Source organism: Sardina pilchardus, chromosome 10 (genome assembly GCF_963854185.1).
Source record: "Sardina pilchardus chromosome 10, fSarPil1.1, whole genome shotgun sequence".
NCBI lineage: Eukaryota > Metazoa > Chordata > Actinopteri > Clupeiformes > Clupeidae > Sardina > Sardina pilchardus.
In genome coordinates, this window is record NC_085003.1 from 19,706,638 (window position 1) to 19,717,540 (window position 10,903).

Genomic DNA, 10,903 nt, shown 5'->3' on the forward strand with positions numbered 1-10,903 from the left:
CTACGCTATGGTTATTCATCTCTGGTCCCACCGAGAGTTATTTGCACGTTTCTGAGAACAGAAAGACCCAGTCCATCTCTTCATTGAGACCAGGACAGATACTGTTCCTGTGAGCCAGCCCATAAATCCAATCCCAGAGCCTGCGGTGTGCTCACTCACCCCTGTAATTAGACACACTCCACTTCTTGGTAAATGACACAACAAGTGCACATCACGGCACAATACCCTGCGTCAGCAGTTTAGCCTTTCCCCCTTTGTGTGGCGGCGACGGCAGAACACATCAGAGTGTTTCCCGCTTTGTCTAACTTGACTTTAATTCTCCCCCTTTTTATCAGAAGCTCCCACATTGGTAGTAAATGTCGGGGTTGTGAGCACATGTAAGTTGAGTAGCACAGCTGATCACTAGAAGTGAGCACACCTAAGCAAGAGGATCTCACTGCAGGTCATGCTGTTAGGTCTAGCAGACGAAATCAACACATGTACTGTAGGTCTTTTGCAGACATCTAAACATCAAGATTATTTGAATTAACATATGGAGCAATTTCTATTATGGCATCTGCGAGTTAACATATTACTATTTATTTCATCATCTTTCAAAAGGATGGATTGAATGGAAGCTTTGTGTACTGCTTGTGCCCCATGTGTATGTAAAATAACAACTGCTTTATTCATAGTGACAGTAGCAGCCTGTGCTCTGCATTTAGTGAAATCAAGCATGTGTTGATTATTTGTCAGTGATGTCTAATAATCCCTAAATGGGTGCACAGCTTGACTGATGGTTACTGCTCTGTAGTAAAATATGCCCTTTTGGGTATTACACTGCTAATTACTCTATGACGGCTGACAAAGCACTATTGAGGTTGACTGCAACATTCACATTTTTATTGCACAATTTTTATCATACATTTCTGCAGTGGAGTGGAGACTGATATACAGTCCCCAGCAACAATGCGCTGCGTGGGACAGTAATGTACAAATATCAACATTCACTTTTGTCAAAGCAACAGCCAGCATACAAGAGTTTTAAGTGAGATGATGCTTCTTGGATCTGCTAGAATCACCATCTTTCAGTAGTCTATAATTAGTCATGTTGAAATCCCTTAACAGCTATACCAGTTTAAATGAGTTGTGCTGTTCAAAACTTCGGCATAGCATCACCCCAAAAGGGCTTTCCCAGTTTAGTGCAAATGTGAATCAATTTAAGGCAACAGTATAAACATATCAAAAATACTTGTGCATCATTACCTTTGTTACAAAAAAGGTACAAATGTTTTGTCCTCGATGAGCGAGAGAGACATATTTTTCAGCTCCTCGAGGGACCTGACCGTCTTGTAGCCGAGCTCCTGTAAAATCTGCTGACACACAGTTTGAGTGTAATCAACAATGTCATACGACAATTTCAGCCTCCAGCTCTCGGCGTTGGCTGCCGAGTCCCTCACAGTGCCGTATTTATGCTTGGCCAGCAGCTCGTTGCTTCCCCTGGTGTTGTTCTGAATCCAATCCACCACGTTCTTGTCCATGGTCAGCCCCAGGAAGTCGTAGATCTCCTTGGTCCTCTGGAGCGGGTTGAGCGCCAGGTCCTCGTAGCGCACCAGCATGTAGCGGCCCTTGAGCCAAGGCGGCCGGCTCATGCCCGTGGACACGGAGCTCAGGAAGTCGTCGCAGACTGTGGTCAGCTGCGTCAGGTCCAGGTTGTAGGGCTTGCGGCCCGTGGCCCTCCAGATGCGCCACAGGCGGTACGTGTCCCGGAAGGTCTCGATGCGCGAGGACAGGATGCCGCGCGGGTCGCGCACCAGCTGCACCACCTTGAGGTTGAGGCGCGGGTCCTCCACCAGCGCCCGCAGGTCGCCCACCTCGGGCACGCGCACCGTCTTGATGGCCACGTGCCGGTGCTCGCGGCAGCCGTCGGCCGCCAGCGTCAGGTTGAGCGAGGCGCACTTGCGCACGCACTCGCCCTCCTCGATGTCGCCGGGGCCGAAGGCGTCGCAGGAGGGGGCGGAGCACAGCGCCCGGCTGGCCCCGCGGCGGAACAGCTTGTCCGTGGTGTGGTTGCTGGGCACCGGCTTGATGTAGCTCTCCAGGAAGTAGAGGTCGCAGTGGTACAGGCTCCGCAGGAGGTCGCGGCTGGCGCCCAGCATCACCCGCCGGTCGGCCGCGTTGCGACTGTGGGCCAGGCGCGGGATGAGCGTGGTCTGGACGTGGTAGAGGGGCTCGAACAGGTAGAAGACGTCCGAGTGCTGGTTGAACAGCTGGCCCACGAAGGAGGACCCGCTGCGTGTGGTGGCCAGGATGAGGACGTGCGTCTTCCTGGAGGCGTTGTAGGTGAAGTAGGGGTACTCGTCACAGACGCGCTCGAACGCCTCCGCCTCCTGCCCCAGGCCACAGTTCAGAGGGTTGGGGATGGGGCACATTTGGAAGGGCTTGGCTGTGAACGTCCTGATCGCTGTGTACTGGATTGCTATAGACGCCAGGGCAAGCAGAATCACAGCCTTCCAGGAACATTGCATGGCTGAACAACCTCATTTAGGTGATGCAGTCTGATTTGATCCTATCAGTAAACGTGCAGCTGAAAAGAGGATAACAATCACAGTGAGAGAGTGTCTGATGTGCACAGAGCAAAACCAAAAGGAAATAAAGTGTGCCATCGGAAACTACAATATCCTACTGGAGAATCAGATAAAGACAGTTGTAAGAAACAGCATATGCATACACACATCAGATTAGCCATTCCAATTTTTGCATGACTAAATGGGCTAAAAGGAAGGAAGAAAATATCTTTGTGGAATCCATTCATAATGTCAAATGAACAGGCTCTTTCCACAGTAAATGTTAAGATAATTGAGTCAGTTATATTTTGTTTGAGAATGGTTTGTTGAGATGAAACCAACAGAAAATACATGTTTTGGACAGACTAGACAGATTTTAGTGTAATGATTTTAATTTAGGCAACAGTATGAGTGGATTGACTGTGCCCACTATTCAACTGATTATACAGCAAATGCACCTTTACGACATTCACAATATTAAAATGTAGAGTAGGCAGATTTCTCAAATGCAGCTAAGGTTATTTCACTAATTATTTTGGTTCCCTCAACAAGTTGATTTATCTTTATATTTTGACTGTGTGAGTCAAAAAGAAGGCGTTTCAGAAATGACTCAATGCTACATTCCTAATGATTCAAAAAATAAACATTTGTGGTCCGTTGGTGGGTTTAGTGTGTGATGCCGTTGTCCACCGGGCATCTTCGGCTAATGAGTTCGATGAACGCGCCTATTGAAAGCAGCTGCTTAATGGAAGATGCGGTCCAAATTTCGCTTATGACTTGCCTGAGATCTCCTGGCACCTGTAGATGAGAGGTATTCCCATCTCAGACATTAAGCTGTTACAAGATATCTTTGACAGGGAATAAACGGTAGTGCACCCGAGTATGATTTACCGCAGTGCCACAGAATTCATATTCGTTGAAAAAATGAAAGTGGTGTGATGATGACCAACATTACAAAAAACTATTAATTTCCCAGATTTGGACTCAGGCTTTGTCATGCCTTACTTCATAGTTATCTTTATCCTAACGGTAGACAACATAAACATGGAGGTAGAAATTGTGCGTTCAACGCAGCCAGTATACTTGCCTTATGAAGCTGAAATCTTGGAATAGGAGAAACTGAAGTGGCCGCAATTGTTGGTGAATTAAGCTTAGAGACGCTACAGCTCCAACCACGAAGAGCTGAGCTCGATTCTTCCATATGAGATGGTAAGGAAGGGCAAAAGCCCGGCGTCCATCCACTGTACATCTGAGCGGCGCGCCAAAAGAAGAAATATGTCCGAGATGGGTTTAATTTATGCAACACGAATTAAAACGTACAGAGGCACGACTAGAAAACAAGTGCAGAACTACGTGCTTTCAGGAATGAAGCGGCAGGCATAACCAAGTCCAACTGCAGCACAAGATACACATTTCTCATTGTACAGTCCAAGTGCACTGGCTTGATGGTTTTGTTGCGTGAGGTGTTACAGCTCAAGCTGAGTCTGGACCACCCAATCCTCTTCTACATATGCCCCCGCCTTTTAAAGACGTGGCTGCCGCTGCCGAAAGCATAAAACAACTTGAGATGGGCAAGATATCGGTCCCTGTAGCTGCTCAACAGAGATGTATTGTTCTAAGCAGGTGTGTTTTTTTGTTATTATTCTGCAGATGATAAGTCACATGGTTAGTTCGACATAATAAATAATGCTATCCTTTCTGGAAGCTTTTGCGCAATCAAATGTTGAATGCAGTGCAATGGCTAAAATAAATAGTTGATTTGTATGCTTAAAAGTAGTGCAAAGCATTTATCTCATCAGTCGTAATATAAGCCCCGGCATTAGGCTATAACTTATAACTTAGGCACTTGCTTTGAAGGAAACGCATAGAAAACTGTTGCATATTTGCCGGGGTCAGATCATTTCTGTGTCACTAATCTCATTCTCACTGCAAATTAATACAGCAAACTGTTATTTGCAAAGATACATCGTGTTTAGCTCAAACATTCATGCAATCTATTACAGTAATAATCACACCAACAAAACAAGGCAAGATCTTGCTAAGCACAATGCAAAATACACCTTATTTGCCTTAAATACAGTGTCCATATATGATATATTGTGATAATTAAAACAAAATTGGTCAGCTGTGCACATGTACTGTAGCTTGCCTTCCCCGTGTAGTTGGCAATATTGCTCTTCATTTTGAGTCACGCCTCTGTTCTCTCAAAACTAGCCACGGCTAAGTCATGGTGTCTGGGGTCATTGCACTCAAATGATTAGGCTTGTCAGCCCTTTGCATACAAGGCAACAATTTTGTAAGACGCTGCATTCTCCCGGAGGTTATTTAATGCCTGGGAGCGGAGCAACAGCTGCTCAATATGCCAGTTGAAGTCCCCCATAACCAGGCCAAATGCTGTGTTATCAGAATCATATCCAGATGTTTCAATTAAATATGCTAGCGCCTAGTGCTTGGTTACAGTACTGAGACCGAACAACACAACTGGCACGCAAGCACATTTGGGAGCATAATCTGATGCCAGCCATTCAAATTTATGCTGACATTAGTCATGGGCATTAACTGGTAGGACAAATATGATCAGTGTATATCAAATTCAAATCTTTGGGAATGCTGGTCCTAACACTAAAATGAATGCAATGCTGGATGCATTATGCCAGAGAATGCAGCTCATGGTCATGCAGAATGCCATGTAAAAACAGGTTTGAAATGTGCTAGCAGTTATGGGTAATGTACTGTCCTGCCTTTGGAAAGCAAGAGACTTTATGAATATGTTCTCATTAAGCTTTCTTGAAAAGTGTTGCCATTTGCCTTGCCAGAACACTGCACGGATAAAGTGGGCTAATGACATTGAGCACGGCAAAGAAAATTGAAAGCAAAATGCAAATGCAAAGCTTTTCTGGTAATAATCTCTGCGCAGCCTCGTAGCCTACTCTAAGAGGATAGACACTGAATCGACAACAGCATTGCTAATATACTTGAGGATCACAGTGTTCTGAGAAGAAATCCCCACTTATCCTCAAAAATAATTGTGATAGGCATCTGTTTATGTCAAACAATAGATTCATATTCAGAGACATCAGCTGAGAAGTAACTTGCAGAAGTCAGAAGTCCCAAGCAGGCCCGCAGTGTGAGTTGTGCAGATGATGTGGAGCAGCTTGAGTATGAGGTGAGGCTAGTACCATAAATGGGGAGGTCAGCCCCTCTGCTGCGCATTTTAATGAGACTCTGCTAAATTTGTCCAGGCAAAGTTGTTTCTGTGAAAGCTAATTCCTCAAGGCCGCCGGTCGTGGCCGCGAGCCAGAATTAGCACAGACATCTCAGGACGCGGGAGGAGATGAAGCCCTGTGGGAATGTGGAGAGCCGGTTGGAAAGTCCTCCAACTCGGCACGCTCTGCCTCCGACACGTGCATCCCACATTGGAGATTGTACAGTAGACAACAACGACGATGATGTCAGATGTCTCAGACGAAGACCAACTTGGGGGAAAAAACACTATCTTTGTGTCTCTCATTCTGGATCCCCACCACACCCCCCCCCCCCCTCCTCTTCTCCCCATTTCCTCCCACCTGAACTCCATCAGAGTGGAGCTGGGTCACTGCACCTAAAGCCGGATTTTCTTTCTCATCCCCCGTTCTCATTCCCCCATTTCATTCTGGCACGGCGAGCGGCCGACAGTTAGATTATGGTTGGCTTTACCTAAATCAGTTTTATCTTTGTGTGTTCAATGCAACTTCACTTTCAATCAGCGTGTGTGCTCAAGCATTGGGAAGTTGTCTGTCTGCATATAGGCCTTGCACACTGACGCCTGCTGCTGTGTGCTGGAGAGAGAGGGCCAGGGCTCCGTAATATTTTCCCCAGCAATTGGGAGCGTCCACTCAGAGCCCCTCCGTGGCTGACCAAGGCTCTCTGGCCAGCTAGAAATGAACAAAACCTCCAGGTCTACTGGCATGCAATCCTGCAGCACACAAATAACACAAACAAATGAAGTGCGTTTTTATTCAGAATGACACTCAGAGGACCTTGTGGTGGTGCACATTTGACATCAGCCTTATTTGCGCTTTTAAACGTCTAGCTTCCATGGCCTCGGTGTTCGTTCGGCAGGTTTAATATTGACGCCGTTCACATTCCTCTCAGTGACCTTTCTGTGTCTATCTCCATCAGACAATTTCCATACCAATTAAGAAATATCATGGTGACATTCTTGAATTTAATTACAGAAATGAAATTAAAAACACTTTCATTTGCTAGATAGTCACAGTGGAATGAGAAGACTCGAAAAGTAACTAATGCCTTCCGATTTCCCCAAATTCCACTGACAATAGTGCAGCACAAAAATCTGACACATTCACAAAATATATTCTGTATATCAGAAGCACCCAGCTTGTATCATGCACAAAGACGTGTTATCCTTTTAAGAAACTTAAATTCCAAGCGTTGGAATTGTGTCTGGGCTGGTTAATTTCCCTCATTCATGCCCCCTACGATTTCTCCACACTACGTGCAGTCCAGTCTCGCCTCGTCCTGTCTTGAAGGTGATGTTGAGCTGAAGGACCGGGCGCTCTCCACCGGTCAAGGTTGTTCCTCAGATCAATGCTTCTGGCCAAGATGTCTGACTCTCCTCCCCATCATTTGTAACATATCCGCGTGGGAAGGGACAAGGCACACAACACAGTCTGGCTGTCAAGTGCACCTTTAATTAAGATGAGAGCAGCCAGTGGATTTCCCATTACCCCAGTTACTTATCAAAGGCCAAGGACATAGACCACCTCGATGAGATTAGCCCTGCAGCGCTACCTCTACCTGGGCTGAGAGGACGCGGCGCGGACGCCTCCACTGCTGCTGAAGGCTTTATGGACGCTATAAAGGAGCTGGCAGCAGATAGCATCAGCTGTATTTATCGCTTAGTCCTTCTCCAGCCATGTTAGATTGTTTGACTTATTTCTAAGCAATGTTCAACACATCAATGTACATCCAAAATATAATTGATAGATTCTCAGATTTTTGTAGAGTGAAATGTTAAAGAACGGAACAATAAATCTATGCTGGTCATGATTTTGCCAGCATAGTGACATCCAAAGAAGTCGAGATTAAATGAATCCATTCAATATTTTATTTCAAAGTTATTCATGACATTAATACCAGTCTTCTTATTCGGCAAGTCAAAGGCCCCAAAAAGTCGTTCTCTTCATCCAGGCCCTTTATTTTAATATTCAACATAAATCTCTGGGAGGTGAAAAAACAAACCTTATTAGCCTCTCCACACTCCCTGTGCACCTAACTTTTAATGAAAACTCACAGGAAAAGATGTGAAATGCACGCTTCGCCTGATGTGAACCCAGGATGCCAGTTCAGTGGTGGTGCCCAGTGGGTTGCATCTCTATGTGAAGTGAGAGAGCTCCTCGCCACCCTCTGCTCTGAGCCGTGGCAGCTCTGGTGCACAGGGGGCATGAGATTGACAGCACCAAGGGACCAGTAGGTGCCGATCCAGATGGCATGGCAGCCTACTGTGGGGGCAAGGGGGGTGCTGTCAGACTCAGATGTTTCTCGGAAGATGTGCCGACAAATAGGGGCAAAAGGATCATTCTGACAGCACAGAGGCTCTGTCTCAAAAATGTGGTTTAAAAAAAAAAAAAAAAAAATTCCCTATTCAACTAGCTTTCCACAGAAAGAGGACGTGCATGATGAGTGGCCACATGTGATGTGCTCTGACCCTGGTCTTGCTTTTGGGGAGCCCCACGCGGGTCGGACCTTGACCGGAGATTAACAGTACAGATGATGTATTGCTGTGTCATTTACAGGCCGTTATGCTCAGGCCAACGCGGCCCCAGCGTTTGGTAACGGGTCAGCTGGACAGGCTGGGCGCAGAGGTGCAACTCTGAATAATTCAATGGCTGCCTGTCCACACAAACAGGACATCTCCCCCCAGCACCCACTCCAGGAAGTCCTCTTAGGCCTGTAAAAAAATATACTGTAATTGAGGTGAGAACGCTTGGAGAACGTTACGATGCATCTGTTTCCTTCCCAGCTTGTTCCATTTCTCTCCTATAATGTTACTGCATCTCCAGCAACTACCACTGCAATGCCAGGGGGCAGAATGGCATACACATTTCCGTGTGAGTGACGTTTTGGATCAGCTGAAGACATGACATGACACAGTGAAAATGAATACCCAGAGGCTATGTGCACAAATAAGCGTGAGACAGTAACACTAATAGTAATCACAAGAATAAACCAGCCGTGATGTCTTTCACTTATTTATCATACGCTTGGCCTTATATCCTTTGTATACATATGTTATGTGTTATATACACAATTATATACAAAACATATATGTTATACAGTATATATGTTTTGTATACATTTTACAGTTACAATTGCAATTACATTGCACCAAGTAAACCAAGTAGACTACAGCTTTATTCTGATGAACTCAGACTTATTGTCAAAGATCTTAGTGGAGCCTGCCCTACTATATGCAAGTAAAGCTCAGTTTGCTGTTCATGTAGATTTTACACTAGACGACTATACTGTACCGACTGTAAGAGTGAGGCCTGATAATACCACCCACTTAGAGATATCTGGGCTTGATGGTTGAATCAATATTCCAACTAATGATGTACCATTTTAAGTCTTCCAATCTGTATGTGAGGTATCAAAGCGGTTTAAAATAAAAACGATTTCTCAGAGATTGTGTTGACATTTTCACTGCGCAAAAGAGTTTAATTAAATCTTTTAATGGTGCAATTTCAGGCTTCTTTCTGGTTGCTAATTAACCCTGTCATGCTGCACGATCTCTCTGGCGTCGGCTCAGACGTGACCTCCGTAATAAAGCCCGGCCGCTGGTAACGACGTACGCCAAGCAGATCTCTTCCAATCGAGAGCAAATGCCTCTTTAGCCTGCTGCTGTTGTGGTTTTCCCTAATTGAACGCGGGATCGTTACAGAAGCCGCGCCGCCTCTAATGTTCCAATAACGGAGCCCTGTGAGTGCGCGGCCGTGCCCGAGGGCTCCGCCATGACACATTAAAAGCTCGGAGAGGGCTGGCGTGAAGCTGCAGCTGTGGCGGACGGGCAGGCAGCCCCCCAGCCCCCTCCTCCCATGTGCCAGAGAGAGAGAGAGAGAGATGGCAACTAAATGAAGGTACCATCAGAGCCCCAGAGAGAAAGGCTGGATTAGAGTGGAGAGTGACATCTCTTCGGGTTTCTCATATTGACCAGTTGTAGGCTATTGTAGGATGAATATCCTGCTCTCTCGTGTTCTCCAGAATAAGGCATTGTTTGATCAGCACCATATGCTGGTTCCCTCACTGTGATACTTCATGGATCTCAGATAATTAAACTAAAAGGAAACAGCCCCCTGCCCACCACAATCAAGCTCCCACACACTTGCGCTCCACAGGTACGCCAACAAGGAAAAACAGCCTTAATTACAAGCCATCTGTGACAGAACGTCTCCAATCACACTCCAATCTCCCGGTTCCTCACCAACTGCACTGTGAACACAAACAGTAACTCCAGCCATTAGATGGAAGTGATTATTGAACGTGTGTATTGACAGAGACACACACATAGATATAAGACACACTCTATGTTGTTTTCACACGACTGTATTCCATTCTCAAAGAGCATGCTAGAGCAGACGAGTCAATAAAGTGTGAATGTTGTAACTATGACAGCCGAGCTCCTTTGCCAGGAATGTCACGTTATGTTTCCAAGACAATGTACGTTGAAGAGAAAAAAGCAGTCTGTTAGACAATGAAAAGTTCAAAAGTGAGCGCTTGGCTTTGGACGATAATATCTTTAGAAATCTAGCTGATCATCCTGTGCATCCTCTAACTGCTTACAGGAACACACCCAGAAACGAGTAGGAGGATGTCAGATATCCATGTCAACGAGATGTTAGCCTTGCAGTGCAACATTTGGTGATGCCAAAATACTCATGTTCTTAGGAAAGCGATTTCAGACCCAAAGTACCACATACTGTTATAATGATTGTCCTGTTTACAGAGACCTTCCCAGCAGCCCATCAACCACAAAGCTAATTTTCTTATGTTTAAACAGCACAGCGTGCTATACATACATTTTCTAGTGCTGTCTGAAAGCTAACAGTACGCTAACACAGTGCACCATTCTCTGTGTTAACTGGTGTTTTCGCTGCTCCACGGTGTGATAAAGTGATCTCATGAGGCCTCTACTCATAGAGCAAGCCCTCCTTTATGCACTCAATCACAATTATGAATGCGCCCGCACTGCCACCACTGTGCATTACTACTGAACACCCATTAAGGCCTCTATTCAATGCCTGCTTAGAAATGGGGCTGTTTTGATTTCATGAATAGGCGTCCTTAATTGAACTTCC

At 45.7% G+C, this 10,903-nt stretch overlaps 1 protein-coding gene across 1 annotated transcript; it reads right to left on the reverse strand.

The window, feature by feature from the left end:
• Window positions 1–872: 872 nt before the first annotated feature.
• On the reverse strand, window positions 873–3,921 carry chst1 (carbohydrate (keratan sulfate Gal-6) sulfotransferase 1). The gene is made up of 2 exons (XM_062547706.1): window positions 3,634–3,921; window positions 873–2,566 (listed from the first exon to the last, which is right to left on the reverse strand). Exon 2 carries the CDS (start codon window positions 2,505–2,507, stop codon window positions 1,251–1,253), a length of 1,257 nt encoding a protein of 418 aa, XP_062403690.1. The 5' UTR covers window positions 2,508–2,566; window positions 3,634–3,921; the 3' UTR covers window positions 873–1,250.
• Between the last annotated feature and the right edge of the window lie 6,982 nt (window positions 3,922–10,903).